At 52.4% G+C, this 20,999-nt stretch overlaps 8 protein-coding genes across 8 annotated transcripts; 4 read left to right on the top strand and 4 right to left on the bottom strand.

The window, feature by feature from the left end:
• Positions 1 to 302: 302 nt before the first annotated feature.
• On the bottom strand, positions 303 to 1,163 carry CTHT_0028970 (uncharacterized protein; the record flags this gene model as incomplete). The annotated part of the gene is made up of 1 exon (XM_006693290.1): positions 303 to 1,163. The coding sequence occupies one exon, from the start codon at positions 1,161 to 1,163 to the stop codon at positions 303 to 305; it is 861 nt and encodes a 286-aa protein (XP_006693353.1).
• A 1,687-nt stretch (positions 1,164 to 2,850) lies between these two features.
• CTHT_0028960 (uncharacterized protein) lies at positions 2,851 to 4,908 on the bottom strand (the record flags this gene model as incomplete). The annotated part of the gene is made up of 7 exons (XM_006693289.1): positions 2,851 to 3,185; positions 3,256 to 3,987; positions 4,044 to 4,289; positions 4,349 to 4,462; positions 4,538 to 4,658; positions 4,726 to 4,811; positions 4,878 to 4,908. The coding sequence occupies 7 exons, from the start codon at positions 4,906 to 4,908 to the stop codon at positions 2,851 to 2,853; spliced, it is 1,665 nt and encodes a 554-aa protein (XP_006693352.1).
• A 2,416-nt stretch (positions 4,909 to 7,324) lies between these two features.
• Positions 7,325 to 8,998, top strand: CTHT_0028950 (uncharacterized protein; the record flags this gene model as incomplete). Its single annotated transcript, XM_006693288.1, has 4 exons — positions 7,325 to 7,564; positions 7,869 to 7,992; positions 8,119 to 8,268; positions 8,334 to 8,998. The coding sequence occupies 4 exons, from the start codon at positions 7,325 to 7,327 to the stop codon at positions 8,996 to 8,998; spliced, it is 1,179 nt and encodes a 392-aa protein (XP_006693351.1).
• Positions 8,999 to 9,916: 918 nt separating this feature from the next.
• Positions 9,917 to 11,925, top strand: CTHT_0028940 (GTPase-activator protein for rho-like GTPases-like protein; the record flags this gene model as incomplete). Its single annotated transcript, XM_006693287.1, has 4 exons — positions 9,917 to 10,309; positions 10,389 to 10,592; positions 10,706 to 11,675; positions 11,798 to 11,925. 4 exons carry the CDS (start codon positions 9,917 to 9,919, stop codon positions 11,923 to 11,925), a joined length of 1,695 nt encoding a protein of 564 aa, XP_006693350.1.
• A 1,462-nt stretch (positions 11,926 to 13,387) lies between these two features.
• Positions 13,388 to 14,215, top strand: CTHT_0028930 (uncharacterized protein; the record flags this gene model as incomplete). Its single annotated transcript, XM_006693286.1, has 1 exon — positions 13,388 to 14,215. The coding sequence occupies one exon, from the start codon at positions 13,388 to 13,390 to the stop codon at positions 14,213 to 14,215; it is 828 nt and encodes a 275-aa protein (XP_006693349.1).
• A 504-nt stretch (positions 14,216 to 14,719) lies between these two features.
• CTHT_0028920 (mitochondrial 54S ribosomal protein mL38) lies at positions 14,720 to 16,271 on the bottom strand (the record flags this gene model as incomplete). The annotated part of the gene is made up of 2 exons (XM_006693285.1): positions 14,720 to 15,603; positions 15,656 to 16,271. The coding sequence occupies 2 exons, from the start codon at positions 16,269 to 16,271 to the stop codon at positions 14,720 to 14,722; spliced, it is 1,500 nt and encodes a 499-aa protein (XP_006693348.1).
• Positions 16,272 to 16,899: 628 nt separating this feature from the next.
• CTHT_0028910 (mitochondrial 54S ribosomal protein uL4m) lies at positions 16,900 to 18,036 on the top strand (the record flags this gene model as incomplete). The annotated part of the gene is made up of 3 exons (XM_006693284.1): positions 16,900 to 16,980; positions 17,061 to 17,181; positions 17,249 to 18,036. The coding sequence occupies 3 exons, from the start codon at positions 16,900 to 16,902 to the stop codon at positions 18,034 to 18,036; spliced, it is 990 nt and encodes a 329-aa protein (XP_006693347.1).
• A 282-nt stretch (positions 18,037 to 18,318) lies between these two features.
• On the bottom strand, positions 18,319 to 19,689 carry CTHT_0028900 (uncharacterized protein; the record flags this gene model as incomplete). The annotated part of the gene is made up of 4 exons (XM_006693283.1): positions 18,319 to 19,346; positions 19,397 to 19,402; positions 19,464 to 19,531; positions 19,592 to 19,689. 4 exons carry the CDS (start codon positions 19,687 to 19,689, stop codon positions 18,319 to 18,321), a joined length of 1,200 nt encoding a protein of 399 aa, XP_006693346.1.
• Between the last annotated feature and the right edge of the window lie 1,310 nt (positions 19,690 to 20,999).

The raw sequence follows: 20,999 nt of genomic DNA, 5'->3' as shown, positions 1-20,999 counted from the left end.
AGACTACTACCAAATGGCAAACATTTGGGTATATAAGCAACCTTTCCCCCTTCTTTATTCTTTAGCGCCCCGTTCTATATTTACATATTTTGTACATCCCTGGCCACTGTGTAACAAGAGGAAAGTATACATATGCAAAGACATAATTGTAAAAAACTCGTCTGTGTCAACTATCATGCATGCCTGGAGCCCCCAGGCCAATTCCACATGCCACAATAGAACCCGATTCCCCGTGACCCAGTACTCCATTGAACATAGAATAAACAAAACATTGAACAGGGAGATGTGGGTTAGCAGGATAACTACTGAGTAGTCTGCTGTGCCATCTCCGCCGGTGTCTCAGCTGTCTCTTTAGCAGCTGTTCCAGCCGACTGATTCTCGGCAGGCCGAGGAGTGGGGCCCTGGATAAACAGCATGACTGTCTTTCCCACCTCTCCTTGCTCCTTCTTGTACTGAGACGTGCCAGGGACATCTGCTATAGTGTCCCAGACGGTTTGCAGAGCCTTTTTGGCCTCTTCCTGCGTCGCCGCGCGCTTGCCCCGTTTCGACATCAGGGTAACTTGCACCTGGTAGCCCTTAGTTAAGAACTGCTTGAGCTGTTTCATGCGGATTTGCAGATCATGAGGAGCAATGGACCAGTTGATTTCCAGTTGCTTTTGGGTAACTTTGTTCGCTCGCTTTGCCGCTGCCTTCGCCTCTTCCTCTTTGCGCTCCGCGATCTTGTCGATGATGCGTACGATCGCATATTCCGGACCCTTGGACTTGTCATCCTTTCGGGGTGGAGCGAGCAGTACAACACTGTACTGGTTTAGATTGAGTGACCTGAGGAGGCCAGTTGTTCGTTCGGGAGGAGAGAGCGTTCCGTCATCCTGACGAATCTGCACCATGGAGTAAGGAATGTTGTGGTCGCAGATTAGTTTGTTTTTCTCCTTGACCGTGGTCTCAGCTTGAGGCGACTGACGGCGCCACTTCATTTGGGCGGCATAGCCGGTAGTAAAGAAACGGTTTGATGGCGCGGAACTGGATGGATTTGGATACAAGTGCCCTATCGCGGGGGCCAGCAAGAGCCGCAGATGCATTGATCCTTCAAATGCGACGGCATTGCTTACAAAGACCTTGCGGAGGGCCACCGTCGGGTTGAATAGACTATGTGAACCCCTCATGGTGGTGGTAAAAGTTGGATTGTGAATTTTGCGAGAGCTCAGAGTCATGGAAGTCAAGATGTCAGCTTCAGGAAATAGTTGGGTTTGCCCATCTGTGGAGGTCTCAGTCGGAGAATTTTGACCAATGAGGTGCTGGATTTTTTCGGGAGCCGACGATCTTGGCATCGACCTTCGACCTTGGCATCTACTATAGCTTGGAACTTTGCTCGTCGTCACAGCACTTACCCACAGTCCATCACAACTTCCATGGAATGCAGGTCATGACAGCTCCTCGGTAGACCATCTTCAGCAAAGCTCCTAATGGCATCCTTCACCCCACTTCTCCGCGGCCTTTTGAGGCAATCCATCCGCAGGCTTAACTCCAAACCAAAACCACCATCCCCCATATCACCATCCACGCCCCATGCACCCCCACCATCATCAAGCCCCTATCCCTCCCCCGGAAACAACAGCAGCAAGGGGAGCAGTACTTGGCTAGGGCACCCCTTTCGTGTAGTCATAAGCACCCTCAAATTTGTCGCCTTTGCACACCTAATCTGGGAATATGGCATTTCAATGGCTCCTGCATCCGGCCCATCAATGCTGCCTACGTTCGAGGTCCTGGGGGAGTGGCTGCTGGTGTCGAAGTTGCACCGGTTTGGTCGCGGCGTGAAGGTCGGAGACGTGGTGGCTTATAGCATTCCTATCAATGATGAAGTAGGTGTGAAAAGGGTGCTGGGGCTGGAGGGAGATTACGTGTTGATGGAAACCCCGGACAATGGAGCAGGAGGAGGGGCGGCAGGCATGATACAGGTGAGTCTGAGGACGACATTTTAAGATCATGGTTGAATGGATAAATGGCTGATTCATGTTGCTATCAGATCCCAAAAGGCCACTGTTGGATTGTCGGCGACAATCTTGTCGCATCACGGGATTCAAGATACTTTGGCCCTGTACCACTGGCTTTGATTCGTGGAAAAGTCATCGCAACAATCAAGCCATTTTCTGAGTTCAGGTGGATTACAAATCCCATACAGACAGTAGACAAACAACCGCGGAATTGAAACATTGGTCACTGTATTATAAATGTAACTTACGGAGGACACCTGCGTGGTGTACCGAAGGTAACATAAATCTTGAATACAGCAGCCAATAATTGAGCATCTCCTATCTAATTACAGTTTGAAGCGGTGTACAGCTCCTCCCCGACTCACAGATACTGGCTAGGACTAAGGATGGGGTATGTGACATTGCGCAAAGCCACTTGAGGTATGATCATCAAAGGATAGACCAGGCAGATGGAGAGCCCACTCTCTGCGCCGACACACAAAGAAAGTGAAACAATAAAATCCAAGGAAAGAAATGGGGGGGAAAAGCCATGTCATGAAGACGCACGCATCTCGCCCTCTCTCTCACCCTCGCTCTCGCCCTCCTTCCAAACGTCCCAAGCCCGCTTCCCTTATGCTCAGCTACCCGAATCAAATATATCTCCCAAAACAAAGAAAAGCCCTGACACTTCCAAACCCTGTATAATAGAGACGAATAACCGACACGCCACCAACTCCTCGCCGGCCCATATGCGTAGTTAAGGTACTAAACAAGCGACAAGCCACAAAATGATGGTTATGGAGAAGGGAAAACACAGTGACTTTAAGGTGCCAGCTGATGCCCGCATACCAGCATCAGAATATCTTTGATAAGGACAGGCTCAGCCCTCAATATGAGTCTTTGCCGTGCTCTGACCCAACAGCTCCAGACAGCGCTGAGCGAGATTGACCACCTCAACTTCGTCATCATCCTCGCCAATTTCGACGTCCGACTCGGTGTGACGGTGGGCAATTTGTCTGATAATTTCGACAATATCCTCCGATTTAATGATGAGACCAATGAGCTTCTTATCCTCCGACTCAATGAGCTGGAGGATGGTCCAGATCGCAATGTGTTGGAACGTCGCGTCACCGCTAGCAAGGAATCGGCTAAGATAACCATGAATACCGTCGCTCGGTTCTGTCCAGCTCTGAACAAAGATGGAGTAGTCGCCGACTAGACACAGTTAGCGAAACGCCTAGGAAAGGGTAGTAATGCCAACACGAACCTTTTGAAGACAAATTACCCAGAGCAGCCGCGCTGTTCCCTTGAACCTCGACACTGGGCGACTTGGTAAGAGGAATAAGAACCTCAAATACACCGAGCTCGAGTAGGTTCTGTTTGAGATCGTCGCTCAAGGCAAGGACGGCGATCGCTGCTGTCATTTCGGACTGAACAGTAACAGGGACATCCATAATGAGCTGCTTGCATTTCTGTACCGCGCCGGCCTCCAGAACAAGGGCTTTGTTACGATCGGAACTAGCTGCCAGGTTTCGGAGGGTTGAAATAGCGTGGCATTGGATCTCCTCGTGATCTGTGTTGCCAAGCAATTCAACCAATGGTTTCAGGAATCCTGCCTCAATAATTGGTGATTCGTTCTGAGGGTGGATCGAGATATTCCGGATGCAGGCAACAGCTGAAAGTATGAGAGGAAGGTACGGCGAACGGAGGAGACGGAGGAGTGGAGGAAGTCCACCATATTGGACAATTTCCAGCTGGTACTTTTCATCGGAAGCGAGGTTTCTGAGAGCCAAGGCAGCCTGGCCCTGAACTCTGGAAGATTCGGACTGTGTCAAGCCAATGAGCAGCTGAACGAGTCGAGGTTCGGTCTCGGCCAACTTCTTGCGGTGCGCGGCGTCGACAGCGATATTGCTCAGAGCAGTGGTGCAGTAGTACTGCACGTCCAAATCTTGGGATGTGAGAAGCTGGACGAGCACAGGAATAGCGCCAGCATTGACAAGGGCCTGTCGGTTCTCATCTTAGGGGCAGTCAGTCATGAGTGCAGCAATGTGAACGATGCTTGAGCAGTCCTACCAGAATGGGTCATATTGAGAAGCGCGCCAGTGGCATTCCTCTGAACTCTCATATCCTTCGATTTAGCCAAACGCGTCAATGGACCCAAAGCCCCGGATTTGGCAATCTTAGACTTGTTTTCCTCATGTGTTGCCAAATTCGTGATGCACCCAACGGCATTGCATTGAACCTCGACATTGGGTGACATCATCTGCCGGATTAAAGGCGGCAGGCCATTAAGCTGTACGATCAACACTTTATTCTCCTCTGAGGGCATAGTTAGCGGAGGGTTGATCAGTGATTTAGGTCTCGCGAGGGGTCCATACGGTTGACAGCAAGGTTTCCAAGAGCGGCGCTAGCGGCCCTCTGGACCTCGAGATCTGGATTTTCCAACAGGAAGAGGATCGGAGTAATGGCATCGGCGTCGACAGCTCTGACATCTGGAGGAAATGTCAGTCAAGCTTTCTTCGAGCAATCCGCTGAAGTTTTAATTGCTTTCCAACATAGCCACGAACCTGTCTCAGTGATTTCTGCAAAAGTCAAACTAGCACTCCGTTGGAGGTCGATATTGTCTGAGTAGACGAGCGTAGTTAGCGCACGGAGCGGCTCGCCCTCGAAAAAGTTGACCGCGTGGCGCTATATCTGATGTCAGTGCTCAGATCCAGACTTAACAAAAAGCATCAAGATGGCTGGAACTGCAGACATTTTCAAGGAAGTTGAGCAAGTCGGCAACAGCCTCGCGCTCGTTCTCAGCGAGGACATTTTCGTACAAGACATCGCGGGATTTCACTGATTATCCAATCAGCGGCTGGCCGGAGCAGGATGACAAAGGCAGAATGGCAGATAAATGAATACCTCCGCAGCAAGTGGAACTGCAGATGCCCATGGCCGCAGATGGGAGGGGCCCAAAGCGCCCAGCGCTAGACGACTGAGAGGCAGTGTGGTTGCGTGGCGTTGGAGGCAGGCGATTCAGAGCCCAGGGCCGTTTCTCGGTCGATGAAAGTGTGCGGTTGGTTGGCCAGTCGGTCGATCGATCGCAAACAAAGGTCTGGGTCAACAAATGCTGGCGTCGCGCAGCAGGGATCAAAAAAAGACGCGCCCCAGAAGAGATACGGTTTGGAAACGACGGGAATTGATGTTTAGTTTCGCTGAACTGCTGGAAGGCACTGGCTGTCGAGGAGGAGTGATGTCCGAATGTTTGGGCGGGTCGACCGACTGCATCCAACAACGGGAGGAAATTCAAGACGAAGGCAGGCTGAGGCGGCAGCAGTCATGAATGAAGCTGCCTTGTGACGCCGCGCTGGGGTCTGTGCGTCTTATCCTGGCAGTGGGTCCCGTGATCCAGGGGTTCCGGACGCTGCTAGAGGTACCTACTTATGTACGTATCTTACGGTCCCGGATGTCAGCCAATCCTGGCGTTGAAGTTGATTGAGCATTTCTACTCCATAATGCTCCCAAAAACTCAACAACTTCTTCAAAGTTGATGGATCTACTGTATGATAAACCTATAGTTATAGATAGAGTATATTGGAGGTAGAAGATCTGAGACGTTTCTTTGCTGAGAACTGTTGGCTATTTATGGAGGATCTCGGCCAGTTCCATGAGCCCTCGGCTATCTGTGTCGTGTCGGTAAGCTGTCGACCATTTCCTTTGAGGACAACCTGAGTTATCTGTTATGTATAGTCTAACTATGACCCACTCTAGAGTTTTCAAGCGCATGCTTATAGCCGCTGTTCGACTGCCAGTGTGCATTATGGTCCGCCATGCCATTATGACCAATGACAACAGGTATACTGCAATTGGTGCCACGTATGGTTGGTGAGAATGGCTACAACAGCTACATACACTGAATCTTAAAATGCTTCTTCAACAATCCCAAAGCTTGAATCTGCTAATAAGTGGTCAAATATCGAAGCTTATCATTTGCACAATCCATATTGTATAAACATCAAGAACAACCAACTCGCGGATCTGGCTAATATTCAGCTAATGAGTGGTAAGTGAACTGTGGAGTACGGATTGTTTCGGTAAGTTTCAGTGCTGACTGTCAGGTCCTTTACATCCTACTTCTCAATCCAAGCTTCCTGATATGTACGACATAAAGAGTCTTTGGCATTAACAACGGTTTTCTGGTTAGTATCAAACTATACGTTTCCATCTGATGGCGGAGTTGCTATATTCACGATCTTAGGATATCTGGGTTGCAAATTGCGATAGTGAACTTTGACCGTCGTTGAACTGAGACGCGGGGTTTAATGTGACTGGTTATGATGTAACGGTAGTAACGCTCTTCGTGCTATCTGTTATGGCCTGGTTTACTTAGGCATCTACTTATCTAAGGTACCTATAGGCATCTCCTAAGATGCAGATGCACATGTATCTGGTAGGTACATCTGGTAGGGCTCACACATCAATTGTCCGCCAGCAAGTGATTGAACTCCTCGTCGTCATCTTAAAATCACTGGCTTCTCAAAAGCAGCAAATCGTCGTATAATCTGCGGCCAGGAGGAAGTTCTTTTCTAACAGAGCACATGGCCTGGGCAGCTGTGGGGCAATTTCCAGGGCGACAGCCCGCTGGGCCCAGGCACTGCAACCTTGTGGTGCCCCTCACCTCTCAGATTGGAAGCCACCGTCCTGAGCCACAGAGATCGGCGTCCACTGAACTTTCCTCTGCTCGGCCAGGTCACTTACTCACAGCAGGGTCTGTTCTTTGAACCACATTCACCTGCTCGTGACGGCGAGGATAAGGTTCTTTGGTCTTATCAGAGAATTTGCACCTGACTGACCTGATTTTGTGCAGGGGGATTCTGCGCAATATAAAACACACTCCAGTGCTCAATTCATACTTCTCGAATTTGTGAGGTCAAACAGTCCAGAAAGATCCGTTGGGCTTATCCCTAAGGTACCTTTAGTGTGCCGCAGCCGAGGGCTCGAGGACTGGATATTCAGGCTACTTCTACCTGCACCAGAGTCTCGACTGGTGTCTGTGGCGCCAAGTTCCATCTCTAACCTTCTTTTTTCTCCCTTATTTCCATCCCACCGAGAATCAACCCGCAAAACCAGTTGAATTGTCTCTGCAATACTCATCTGGTTGAGGGACAAGCATCTGTTTCGCCGCCAGCTTGTCAGCCAAACGAATCCGTTAGCAACAAGCAGGGCAAAGACAGGTGTCGTCCCCAAACGTCCAGTCAGCATTTGACTCCGTCTCAGAAGCCAGATCCAAGAACTCGAGAACCCAGCACTCAGAAGCAGGAACCGCACGGCCAGGAAGGGTGGCCGATGTATGTTCCACGATCGCGATAATGGACGATTCTCGTGTTCCCGCCGAAGAGGCACATCCCGGCCCTAGCAGCAGCGTGCCAGCTGCCCTCACTCTTTCCCTCCCGGAGGGCGGAGATAATGCCACCGCTCAGCTGTCGCTGCGGCCTGGTCACGAGCACGCCTCTGTCGCGCTTTCGTCGTACCCTAAACCAAACCGTTTTAGTCGCACAATGTCAGAGAGGACTCCAAGCGCCCTGGACAGGGAGCAGATGCAGGGTCTGGTGAGCATTTCCCTTGATCATCCCGAGACAGCCGCCTAACCCGTCATCCGTACGTTGGCTCAGCCCATGCCCGCGCGCCTGTCACCCTTGCGCAGGCTGGAGATGTTCCTGACCGCGAGGCGCCGAGAGTTGCCAGCCAGCCGTAGCCCCGCGCTGTGCTTGTGGCCGCGAGCGCCTCTCCCGTTGGGAGGCTGACGATGGATGCGGGGCTCCCCGCAATAGACAAGCTACCGTCGTAATCGCAAATTCATAGACTTGCAGATGTTATGAGTCGTCAGATGCTGACCAGCTGCCAAATAAACAGAAGGGGATCCGCGAGTTTCTCAAGGTCCGGACAAGCTACGATGTGCTGCCCCTCTCGTTCCGTCTCGTTGTGCTCGACACCGAATTGCTCATAAAGAAGAGCCTCAGCATTCTCATACAAAATGGTTCGTGCCCGTCTTTTTGCCTTTTTCTTCTCCAAGAGGTTGGGCGAGTCAAGCTGGTCCAATATTGTTAGCAGTAACAGCAGTAGCAGGAGGGAGCGATGATTGCTGACCAAGTCGTGACCACAGGCATCGTCTCGGCGCCTCTCTGGGACTCCAAAACTTCGACCTTTGCTGGCTTGTTAACCAGCACCGATTATATCAATGTTATTCAGTATTACTGTCAGTTCCCTCACGAGATTGATCAGGTCGACCAGTTCCGTTTGAGCAGCCTTAGAGGTAAGCATCGCTCTTTTTCCCCAACAACAGCCAGGCATGGCGCTGACGGTATACGTCAACAACAGATATCGAACGGGCCATTGGTGTCCTACCGCTTGAAACAGTGTCAGTGCACCCTATGCGGCCCCTGTACGAGGCCTGCCGGCGGATGCTTAAGACCCGTGCTCGGAGGATACCTCTCGTCGACGTTGATGACGAGACGGGACGCGAGATGGTGGTCAGCGTTATTACGCAGTACCGCATCCTCAAATTCATCGCTGTCAATAACGAAAAGTACACCATGCTCCTGAAGAAGCCCGTCCGCGAGATCGGCCTTGGTACCTACACGGATCTTGTGACAGCTTCCATGAGCAACTCTGTCCTGGATGTGATTCATCTGATGGTAAAGCACAACATTTCAGCTGTCCCGATCATCGACAGTGAGGGAAAGGTTCTGAATGTTTTTGAGGCTGTCGACGTCATTCCCTGCATTAGGGACGGTTTATACGAGGAGTTGACCGCCTCGGTGGGCGATGCTTTGTCCCTGCGTCCAGAGGATTTCCCAGGCATCTACACTTGCAGCGAAGACGACCGTCTGGATGCCATATTCGACACCATCCGCAAATCCCGAGTCCACAGACTAATTGTAGTGGACGATGACAACCACCTGAGGGGAATCATCTCTCTGTCGGACATTCTCAAGTATGTCTTGCTGTACGGCGAGGAGGAAGATGACATTAGGGACACCTAGGGAGCGCCCCTGTAATGTGTCTGGTCCCTCTGGCCTTCACGATGGTTGCATGGGCTCTTCATGATGTTTTGGTTTTCGTGTTCTCCAAGTTTGTGGCTTCTTTCCTGCCTATTATTCTCTCTTCTTTTTACCCCAATTTCCTTGCCTATTCTGCATGTGATCGGCGTAAGGGAGGGTATGTGGACATGAATACCATGGATTGCATCTTGGTCTTTCTTCTCCACACGGTATAGAAGTTTTTTTTTTCTTTTTGGTCCTCTCGAAAGATAGGACCGAAGATCTCGAGGGCCCTCTTGTGGTTCCGAGTTAGCGTCTCCGCAGAATGGCGAATCGCCTATTGAAAAGACTGCCCACATCTTTGGGCATGGAGAAGGGTTATGGATATTGTAGGATGTGGGCTCTGTAACTGATATTATGGGATTGATTGTGGCATGTGGCATGTTGTATGTGGTTATGGATGTGAGGGGTATGGGATAGCAATCATGATCTGGATGGCAGCAGGCAAAGACGTCTGCTGTCTTGGCCTTCAGGTGCTTTCGTTTTGTTCCTTCCTTTTGGTGAAAGGAACAAAGTCTGTGTGAGACAGAAGGGCGCGGGACATGCACGACGGGAAGCAGCAGCGGTAGGTTGGACTGCCCCAGGGAAGTCAGGCATCAGGCACGCTGCTTCTTCCAGGTCGACGCGTCCCTAAAAATCAAATCCATTACTCTAAACCTTCCATCAAAAACCATTCCGCGATTTCGTGCCATTATCTTTTACATGAACCACGCTCTCCAGTAACATTCATATTTTCATACCGATCCCCGACCCCAGCTCAACATTGACATCGTCTCGTGCATGACTTATTTCTTTTCGATCCCCTTCTATGCTGACTGACAGCGGCAAGACCACTCGTCACTCGTCGCAACTTCGTACGAAATGGACGCGACACCTATGCCCGCAGTCGGCACGCCCTCAGCAAAGCATGAACAACCTCCACACCAACCTGAACCAACCAAACTGTCGCGCAAGTCCGAAGAAGGCGTGGCAATCGATTGGAAGGGCCTTACCTTTCCACCGGTTGTTGGGCGCGAAGGACGTGCCAATGGAAGCAGCACTACCTGGACATCGTCGAACTGCGACATGGGCAACATAACCGATCTCGATGAAGCCGATAACCGCCCCGAGTATATCCAGGAGTATAATCGAATTGCAGCAAAGGTCCGGAACACCTGGATCCCCGCGCAGCTGCTCAATCTTGCTGACTGTTGGCAGTATGGCATCCGACTCTTCGACGCTGAGGCGGCCAATGCTCCCAACAGCTCATTGCAAGTAAGTCAACCCTCGTTTTACCCCACTCAGTATTGACATTGTTGCTCAATGATTGTCTTATTCTCTAACATGATAACAGCCAGGCCAGTCTCCGGGACAGAATCGCAGGAGCTGGTTTTCACGGACATTCATGCGCCAGCCTTCGGGCATGAGTATGGGCCACAACGGAGATGTGAAGTTCAATCAGAAGCCCAAGATCAAGCATAGTCATAGTGACTTGGCAGTCCATCTGGTAAACAACGTCAACAAGGACTCCTTAAAGGACGAATACCTTCAGTCACTCGTGCGTCTATGCGGGAAGAGTGTCCTTCATTTACCCTCGGAGTATGCGCCGGGCTCCCTTGTCCTTCCAACATGTTTCCGTGCAACTGCCCACTACTTGTTACAATATGGTAGGCACTAGCATCAGGGGAAGCAGATCTCTGTTTCTATATGCTTACTGGAACAACAGGAGCTGAGACGAGAGGAGTGTTTCGCATACCTGGATCGGTCCGGATCGTCAACGCTCTTTACCAATTCTATTGCGCCGACAGAGATTCTGACAAGATAGCCAGCTCAACATGTTTCCCTAACCTACCTTCCCATATCCAAGCGAGCGCCCACGATGTCGCCTCGACCTTCAAGCGCCTGCTCTCTGGGCTGCCTGGTGGTATCCTTGGATCGCTATCTCTGTTCGATGCATTTGTCGCCATATATAGCTATCTCAAGGGTGAACCTGAGTCCACAGCCACGAGGGTGACAAAACTGAGAGCAAGATTGATCGCCTTAGCCATTGGAACTGTTAGATCTCATCTCCGGCGCGATTTGATCTGTGCTGTGTTTGGGCTTCTTTGCCTCATTGGTCGTGTGGCAGAAAACACACCTCGAGAGGATGAGCATGGTAGGCCTCTCCCTACTACTGATTTGATGGGCTACAGTGCTCTTGGGATTGTGTTTGGTCCTCTTTTGGTCGGGGACCTTCTCAGCTCCTATACCATCAAGAATGAAGATCCTATTACAGGCCCAGTGCTCGAGGCTGTCACCCCCCAACCTTCCAAGGAGAAACGGTGGTGCAAATCCTACGACAACACCCAAAAGTCAGCTCCTTCAGTTGACAAGGTCTTGTTGGCGAACAATATCACTGAGATGCTCATCACACACTGGCGGGAGGTTGTCAGGCATATGAAGGGTCTCGAAATTTCAAGGATGAGCACGGAGAAAGGTGGTCATGGTGCATCCAGGGAGCAGCCCTGGCGTCGATATGCGATCAGGCCGTCCATCACCGAATCTTTTATGAGAGGTGCTCTCGATCACACTCCTTCGAGAACTTTAGCATATACCTTTGACAACGATTCCTCCCCGCCTGGGACTCCAACGCCGAAGCCATGTGAGTGCAAGATCTCCCCCCAAACTAGTTCATGCTGACACTAGGTAGCCCAAGGAATGGGGTCACTTAGCGAAATGCCGTCAAGTAAAAACATTGAGCATTCTCTCACGCTTCCCAGACAGCGGCCCAAAGGAGCACGACCATTGCCAGCCAGTTGCACGAATGGACGGTTAACCATTCACTGCTTATCACCTCCCACCGAAGAGCCGTCTGGTATGTTGGAGTCGCCTGCAGCTCCCAAGCCAAGTGAGCATTTGGATCCTTTCATTACTGAGAAGCCTGACTCATCGTCCTCGGCTGTGACACCCGTGTTGGGGGGGCCTTCATCCCCAACTACAGATGCTACTAACAACGCTGTACCTGACGTTTTCCAGGCTGTGGATGCTCTCAATCCATTGCAACCTACCGAGGAGTTGTCTGGAGAGTTTAACTGTCAACTAGTACCACAACCACCGGATCCTGCTATCATCACATGTCCCGCCGATAATAAGCCAGAACTTAGGATCAATGCTCCGGATGACATAGCCACGCTGAAACAAGATCTGTCTGGCCAAAGCAATCGGAGCGAGCCAGAGGGCATACGGCCATTGTCTCCTCACAAGGCATTTGCAGAAACTGGATCTCCCTCCACGTTAGCAACAACGATGAGTTATGACACGGTACAGACGAAGGAATCGAGTTTCAGCTCATCGGCTCGTCTTTTGAAGTCCAAACTTTACAAGGCAAAGAGGCTGTCAAACATTATCCACACCGGTCACGGGGAAGAAGAAAAAACAGAAACCCCAGGAGAAAAAACTCCGAAGCGTACTACTAAGACTGTAGTCCGCGGACTGGTCAGGCTATCTGCACCAGCTCAAACCGAAAACAAGGTTCTCCAGGATGAAAAGTCCAGGCTCGAGGTTTTTAATCGTGGACGAGAAAAAATTGCAGCGTGGAAGTCGAGGAGACTCTCTTGGAATCCCGTAGGTATTGAGAGCTCCAGCCCCAGCGGAGATGCAAACGGTTGTCATCGACAGAGTATTTTGGTCTCTGGCGGGGCAGACGATCAGATCGGCATTTCAGCAAACTCTTTCAACCAAGAGACCAAGAACATAGAAAACACGCCCCCGATGAGGGGGCAGCAATCGGATCGAGTGATGCCAGCGGCTCCTCGCCCACGACCGCTAAGCCAACTGTTCGGACATCGAGAACAGCTTCGTTACGCTCGTGAGCTTTTTGGGAGATCCACAGCGTCTACAACATTGGATGGCAGCAGATTTCTCGCAAAACATCATTCAACAGAGACTATACCAGACCGCGACATGAACAAGGTACCCTGCGGGCAAAGTATCAATGCATCTTCTGGCTCTTCAACTTCCATGGCATCGCCAGCGCCTGTTACTTCTCGCTCCCGGCAAATCAGGGCTACCGGGAGCGCAGTCAGGGCAATGGCAGCGATGTTCGAGAGATCCTCAAAGGAATCGACACCTTCTGCTCCAAAAGACAAACCCAAAACTAACCATATGCGAGAGGGATCAAAGAACAGTACAGTTGTGTCCGAGTACACAATCAATCCACCACCTCAGAAATCTCCCAGCAAGGCGTCTGGCAGGTCTTCTTTGGAGGCCTCGAGCCCGTCTCGAGCTCGACTTATCTTTTCGGCTGCACAGAGCAGGCGTATAGTGGAATCACCCACTCGCAGATCTAAGGTTTTGGGCATGAGAGGAGGCAGAATGGACGATACTACACAGCCCCGCGTTTTGAATGGCAGTCTCAGGAATGAAAGGAGTGCCGTTTCCCCCATGCCAAGTGGCTCAATTATAAGGGGATCGTTGCAGTCGCCGCCGCGCTCTAACCCCGACGAGGCATCCATGATCCCTACGCCGCTGTCACCGCAGCTGAGTCCGGGCATTAGAGCGTCTTCACCTGAATTTGACAGAGGGCATCAATTGGAGGGTCTGGCTCAAGCTACTTATGAATCTTCAGCTGCGCCCATTACTACTCCAGTCTCAAATGCAAACTCTGTCTCCAACATTGACTCGTCTTCCAGTCACTACCCTACCGCTCGGGACCGCTTGAATGCCATTTTCCCTCCCCTCAATTTAACTCTGCCATCGACCCAGACTCCACTCCCGGCGTTAGAGGATATGGAAGATAAGATCCAGAAAATGGAGCGAGAGATGGCACACATCCGTGCTGAACTGAGTCGTATGGAGCAATCATGCTGGATGTGGCGCGACAGGGCGCAGCGGGCTGAGCTCAAGGTCCGCGAGCTCGAGGCGAAAGTTGAAGCCGATTTCGCCGCTATCGAGGCTGTGCTTGCAGAGCCGCTTCCTCCTCCGCCATGGAAGAGGGCTAGTGACAACGGCGCTGCTTCTCCCTCTGGTTCGCTTAATGATGCTAGTATCGTTGCTGTTGCTGGCTCTGATGCTGAGTCTAGAGATACTGTTGGCATTATAGCCACTGGTCTGGGCTCCTCTGCTGGGCAGCCTAAGGATGAAGATGAGAAAACAGGAGTTAAGGGCCCCAAGGTTTCTGCTTTTGAGGAGCACGACGATTAAGAGTCAGACTATTAGTCCTTTCTCAACAGGCTGTGTGTTTAACTTCATGTTCGATGATTGTATGGATAGGAAAGGACCTACTTTGTGAAAGGCTAACTTTATGGAAGGTTTCAAGTGATGAGCTAACTGAGAGTTGGTAATATTACTGGGACGGCGGGTTCACAAATGGGATGGGTTGGCTTTTGTCTTGCTATCAATCTTTTTATGCTGGGGGGGGGTTTGCGACGGCTTTGTCGGTGTAGGGCTGTTCAGTCAAGGTGTTTGGTTATCCGTTAAAGGATAGAACCGGCGTGTATGGCTTCGGCATATCTAGCTGTGTATGGGTTGTGATAGCAGTTAGCACACTTCGTCTGGAAGGACACAAAATTCAGTTGTTTCGTCATTCCAACACGCGAGTCAACCTCGCCAATGCCCAGCTGAATTGATGGCCAATTGAACAATTTATACGTATTTGGTACATGATGGCTATGGTACAAGTACACAACAACCCCTTTCCTACATAGATCAGCGCATCGACCACTCAATACCGCGGATGCGCTTGGTATACTTCCAGAGATGGCGGTACTTCGGACCCTGGCGCTTGGCTTCCCAACCCCGAGGCTTGCGGGGCGGCTTGGCTGAATGGACGCGAGGGCGCTTGAACTCGATATCCCAGCCAGGGATGTTGTGGCGCTTCATGATGTCGGCCGTGTTGTCGTCCCACTCGGTACGGAACATGGTGAAGCCGACAGGGGTAAGACCGAACTTGTCGCGGAAACTCTTGACGCTGAAGCCGTCGCGCCCGTTGTACAACTCTTTCAGCTTGTTCACGTCGAGGAGCTGGTCCTTGTTGTGGCGCAGGATAAAGACGCTTAGCCGGTGATAGGGAGAACCCTTTTGCGCGAAGGGAGGGAGCCATGGAATAACAAGGTCGCCCTTCTCGGCAGGAACGAGGGAAGAAGAGGGGGTAGCGGTAGAGCAGTCGGAGGATTCGGAAGAGGGCTCCTGGGGAGCAGCCGCCTGACGGCCTAGGCGGCTGAGGGGCAGGGAGTTGCGCGTGGGGTCCCAAGGAATGTTTGTCGCCATGAAGTGCAGGCGACGGCCGAAGGAGTCGGTCTCGATCTGGGGCACGTCGGAGTCGACAACGACAATGGAGAAGAGGCGCTCGCCCTTGTCGAAGACTTGCATGCGCAGGGTCGGCGGGTTCTCGGTCATGGCGCTGTTGAGGATGGCGCCAGGCTGGATCTTGTAGCCGCGGAACTTGAGCTTGACGTCCATGATGGGCTCAAACTTTGGCAGCAGGTCAGGCACAATGTGGAACTGCTCGATACGCTGCATAATGATCTTGCGGTCCATGGAACACCACTTGCGGTGAGCCAGGTAGCGGTAGATAGGCTTGTTCATGTCGCCTATGCAGCCATTAGTAGAGTCCGTCCTGAGCCAAGGAGTGACAAGATTTACCGGGAAGTTCCTCCTCCATACCCTTGCCGTCCTCAAAGCGGCGCTTCACCTCAGGGTCGTTGATGTCGGCGAGGATCTTAAGCTGCTCAACATATTTTCGCAAGCTGGCCAGGCGCTTCTGCTTGTATGCCTCGCCGCCACGGAAAACACTGGGGTCGGTAGCCTCTAGACGCTTGATCTTCTCAGTTTCCTCGATGATCTTGGCCACCTTCTCGGCGCGGTCCTGGGCCAGCAGTTTCCGAGCCTCCTGGAAGCATTGGTACGGCAACTGGGTAAATGGGAGGTCTCCTGTTGTGGCCATGGCGGCGCGACGTCTCTGCGAACCTAAAGAAGGGTCCAGAAACTTGCTCAGCTCGTCCGGAGAGCCAGTCTTGATTGTTGACGGTATCCTCGAGCTCGGCTTCTGGGAGAGCAGGGCGGCCTCGGTAACCGGATCTGGGGTTCCCGCGGGGGATGCTGTTGTTCTTGTTGTCGGCTCATTCTTGCGCGCCGGAGTCGACGAGAACTGACGAACAGCAACGACAAGGGGACAAGAGGGGCTCTGGGCTGCTGCGGTGGCGGTGGCCTGCCGCAGGGTCAGCACGAGAGGTCGGGCAACCTGCTGTGGCCTCGACATGGTGGGGGATAATCGGAGCAGCAGCCTGCCGACGTCTTGACGAAGAATACCCCAACGAGCGTCGAGCACAGCTGCTTCACAAGCAGACGGAAGTCGAGCTGTCGTCGAGCAGAGCGAGCAGGATGCGCGACAGACACTGGCTCTGGCTGTGCTACGGGCTGTGTGTTGCGGGCTGGGTGCTGTCGACGAAAATTCGTGGACCCATGAGCCAGTGACCGGCAACTTCCGCGGCCGGTCCTGTGGTCCTCTTTTCACACTGTGTGTAACGGCTTGGCGCTGCTGACCGCGGGGCTGATGCCAAGCCTCCAGACTGGGCAGCGCCAAGGCTTGATCTCCACATCAGATTCTCACTCAATTCCTGGCTTGCGGCCTGCTGGCCTCTTGTGGTCTGTGCGTCCGAGGCTCCAGATCTTTTTTCGTCGAAACCAAGCAGCAGCAGGCCAGCGGCCAGACACCCAACAACGGACGACCCAGGCGGATGGGGATCGGGCGGCTTGACTGACAAACCGACGACAATCCAACCGAGAAATCGAGACCGACTTCAAGTGCGGAATACTCGGGACCTGGCACCAGAGCCAATTGGCCCGGCAGCCTCCGACCAACCACCGCGACAACGACGACTGCCGCAATGGCCGGCAGGCGGATGAAGAGCCTCACTGAGGCAATGCGCAACCTGACCATCGCTGCTCAGCCATGCAGGACATTGCTGGTTTGTGCCAGTCTGGGGGAGCGAGGGCGGATTTCTATTCGGGTGGACAAGTCGGGCTGACAGTTTGGGGGTTGTGTTAGGTCCGGCAGGCACCCCTCGTGTGTAGGAGATTGATGGCCACAGTAGTTGATGCTAGCGCCGCTAGCGCCAGCGAACAGCCCGCCAATATCACAAGATCTGTCTCTGATGTTTGGACTCCCAGTGAGTCAGCCAGCTGTGTGACACCCTACTCCGACGCCTCCAGTCAGACGCTAACAGGACCTCCCAGTCACAACTGTTCCCGTCACCGTTCACGCTTTCCCCTCGCTCGAGCCGCGCTCTCTCGAGGCTTGGTCGGTCAAACACCTATATCTTCCCCTGCGCCGTGACATTCTGCACCTGGCTGTTGTCTACGAGGGCGACAAGACCCGCCAGGGTACTGCGTCAAGCAAGACCCGTTACGAGGTCCATGGTTCGCGCCGCAAGATCCGCCCACAAAAGGGCACTGGCCGCGCCCGTGTCGGTGATCGCTACTCGCCCCTGTTTGTTGGCGGTGGCAAGACCTTCGGCCCCAAGCCGCGCGACTTCAGCACAAAACTCAACCGCAAAGCCTACGATCTGGCCTGGCGGACCGCCCTGTCATATCGCTACCGTCGCGGAGAGCTGATAGTCACGGAAGACGGCCTCGAGCTGCCGTTGCCTGATGACTTCCTTCAACTGGCCGATGCTGGCATTCTGGGCCGCGAGCTCGAGGACGGCTACGTGCACAAGTACGTCTGCGAGCTGATGGCCCAACTGGAATGGGACCAGGCCCGCGGTGGCCGCACCACTTTCATTACGGGCGACCTCCGTCCGAACCTCTTCACTGGCTTGGAGATTGCCGGCGAGACTGGCCGCGCTCTTGAGCTGGCCGACGTCGATGTCAAGGACCTGCTTGAAACCGGTCGCATCGTCATTGAACGCAGCGCCCTGCGTGAGATGATCAAGGAGCATCAGAGCGACCTTGTCTCGCGCGTATTCATTCCGGGAGTGCCCAGAAAACCGGCTCCTCCAGAGGTGCTCGTTAAGCCTTTGTAAAGGTGTGGTTGAGTAAGAGGGGGCGGTAGGGAGGATGGTGACGCATATGTTATTGATTGTATTATACCCTGCAGGCACCTGTGGCAGGCTGTAAAAATGTCGAATGTACCATTACGGGTCTGATGCTAAATGGGTCATTTTATGGAGACAGCTCTAGAGATCACGATTTGCTAGTACCGTTTAGAAGATGAAAAACAAGCTGAATACCGGGAATGCCCGACCCAGAAACTATATTGACCTTATACACTCTTGTCGCCTTTAAGCCCTAGCACCTATCCGTTATCACGCCGACCATGTTTTCCCTGTCCCAATTTGTGACGCCGACCCTCCAAATAAAAACCCTCCAACCAAAATGGTAACGAGAACTGCCGCCAAGCCCATGGCGGTCCCCCTACGCACAGCAAAGGGGTAGTCCGACGCCGATCCGTGACCAGCTTCGGTTCTGCTTGAAGAGGACAGAAGCTCATATCCACCTCGAGCATAAGTCACCGACGTTCCGACAAGTGCAATGATATGATCCCAGCCGAGCGAGTAGTATACTAGCCCAGCCAGCGCAATGCTATATCCCAGGCACTGCAACTGCGAGATGGGTGTGGCCCAGATAGCAACTGACACCACAACCAGGAGGATGTTCTTCAGGATACCCGTCAATGTCATCACTAGGCCCGAGGTCTTGCCAATTAGGAATACGCTGCTGACGTTGAGCAGGAAAGCCACAGCGGCATTCAACAGCAGCAAACCCCAGCCAGCGCGCGCAATATCGGACGGGTCGAATTTGGCACCTTCCGATGCAATCGCAACGACCAGATTCATGGCAGCGCACACGGGGGCGTAGTAGTACAAACTCACAAGCGGGTCCATGCTCCCACGCTCGTCTCCCGTCAACAGCACCTGGATCAGGACCAACCGCAGACCCTCGAAGACGATGCCGCCCAGTTGGAAGAAGAACCCAGGCCAGCTGAAGTCGATCTCGCCGAACGACGCCAGCGCGACGCCCGCGACGATGACGAGGATGTTCATGAACCGCCGCAGCGAGGGGGTCTCAACGCCCCAGGCCCACGAGATTAGCAGCACGGCGACGGGCGCAGCAGCCTTGAGCATCTGGATGAAGGCCACGCTGAGGTAGAGGTAGACAATGTTGGAACAGACGAGCGAGGCGCTATAGAGAAGGCCGATGGGCACGATGGCGCGCAGGTATGTGCGGCCAGTCATGCGGACGGCCTTACGGCCGTCGAGGAGACGGGTCGTGCGAGCTAGGATCTGGGTCGCGATGGTTGCGAAGAGGAGATGCCAAAAAGTGAGAATGACGGCTGAGTAGGTTAGCTTGGGAAGTATTCTGGAACTGAGCAGGAAGGCATACGGTATCCTGGAGAATGTCAGCAAACTGCATGCAAAAGATACACCGACAGAGGACGAGGAGGACTTACTGAAACCCTTGTTGTCAATGACCCATTTATTGAAAAGGATGGTCAGGTTGGAAAAGAAGATCCAACTCCTACAGATGCACTAATGTCAACATGACGACTTCTCTTCCCATCCGCAAGGGATGACTGACGCAATGTAGAAGACGGCATGGACACCGCGGGACCGAGCAGGGGGCGCCACAAATAGCTTCTCAGCCTGGCGCTCAATGTCATCGTTCTCTGCAGCCATGACGACAGAAGGTTGATGGAAGATCAAGATGACAGTATATGGGAATAAGGTGTGTACGATGGGAATACAGAGTCGCCAACGCAATGCGAATATAAACCCTGCGGGGCAAGAAAACATAAGAGAGTTAAGAGAGCTGCGTATATCGGTTGGGCTTTCGAACAGGCGTTCAAATGGGTTGCCAGGACAAACAAGCTTTTAACCCAAGCCCAACAACGGAACAAAGAATGGGCGGTGCCTGGTCTAGGAATGTAGCGAACGAAGTGCTAGGTATGTAAAACCCTGGCGACAGGTTTGATAAAAGACAAAAAGAGAGATGAGCATCAAGCCTCGTTAGGACGTGAACCGACAAGGAGAAGCGCTAGATCCCGCAGAAGGGAAATCCTATTGACCACTTGCAGCTCGCCACAGCCACCCAATCCTCTCGTGCTGGGATAAGCTTGCTGAAAGAAGTAGATCGGCGACAACCACTCCGACCGAACAGTTTTCGACAGAATGCTTAGAAGAGGAATGCAGGCAAACCACACGCAGCATGCAGAAGGATCACTGTTTTTCTTGAGCGGGATACCACACCATTTTCTTGCCTGAAGACAACTGACAACTCACCTGCGCTGCATGCGTCTTTCACGTCTATCAACTCGTGTCGGGAGCTCGGGTCGAAGAAGCCAGACGCCTACGGCGAGGCTGAGACCCCTGTCGTGGATGGATGTGGCTGCTGGCAGCGCTTTGCTGAATTTTCTCAGCAAGCATTCTTGCATCTGGACACTGTGTGGTCTACATACAACCATCTGTACAACACGCCACTTTGACTGTTGGGGCTTGAGAAAGTGTGCGTTCCTGAATCTGCAGCTGTTCGCGTTTTAGTTTTACAAGCTTCGGTCAAGACTCGCCTTGGTACGGATCCATACACACCGTTTAAGTCGCCGAAAAATACGAAGCTGAGAAAGACCTTAGCAAACCATCACAAAAACAGTCCCTGTCTGTTCATTCTGCAAGTTGGAGACGTTGGAGACGAGGATTGATCTCCAAGGGCGACAATTAGCCCAGCAAGCAAAGCCATGATGCTATGGATCTCTTTAACAATGGACAGGGCATATCAATCTATTTTGCCCCTCCAGTACTTTGAGGTCCCGGCAACACCTAATCGTAGAGAAATCAGCACAACCTTTTCCTTGAAATTGAACTTATACTAGAAGTTATCGCCTCCTTTTTTGGAGCATTGCATAGCAAGAGTGCGGTGCTCGAACCCTGTGTCAAAGTACCAATTTGTAGACTCTTTTGTGGGCTGAACTATTTTGAGAGATATTATTGGT

Source organism: Thermochaetoides thermophila, assembly GCF_000221225.1.
Source record: "Thermochaetoides thermophila DSM 1495 unplaced genomic scaffold scf7180000011816, whole genome shotgun sequence".
In the NCBI taxonomy this organism is placed as follows: domain Eukaryota; kingdom Fungi; phylum Ascomycota; class Sordariomycetes; order Sordariales; family Chaetomiaceae; genus Thermochaetoides; species Thermochaetoides thermophila.
Note: the sequence above shows the minus strand (reverse complement) of the source record. Positions and strands in the feature narration are given on the sequence as shown.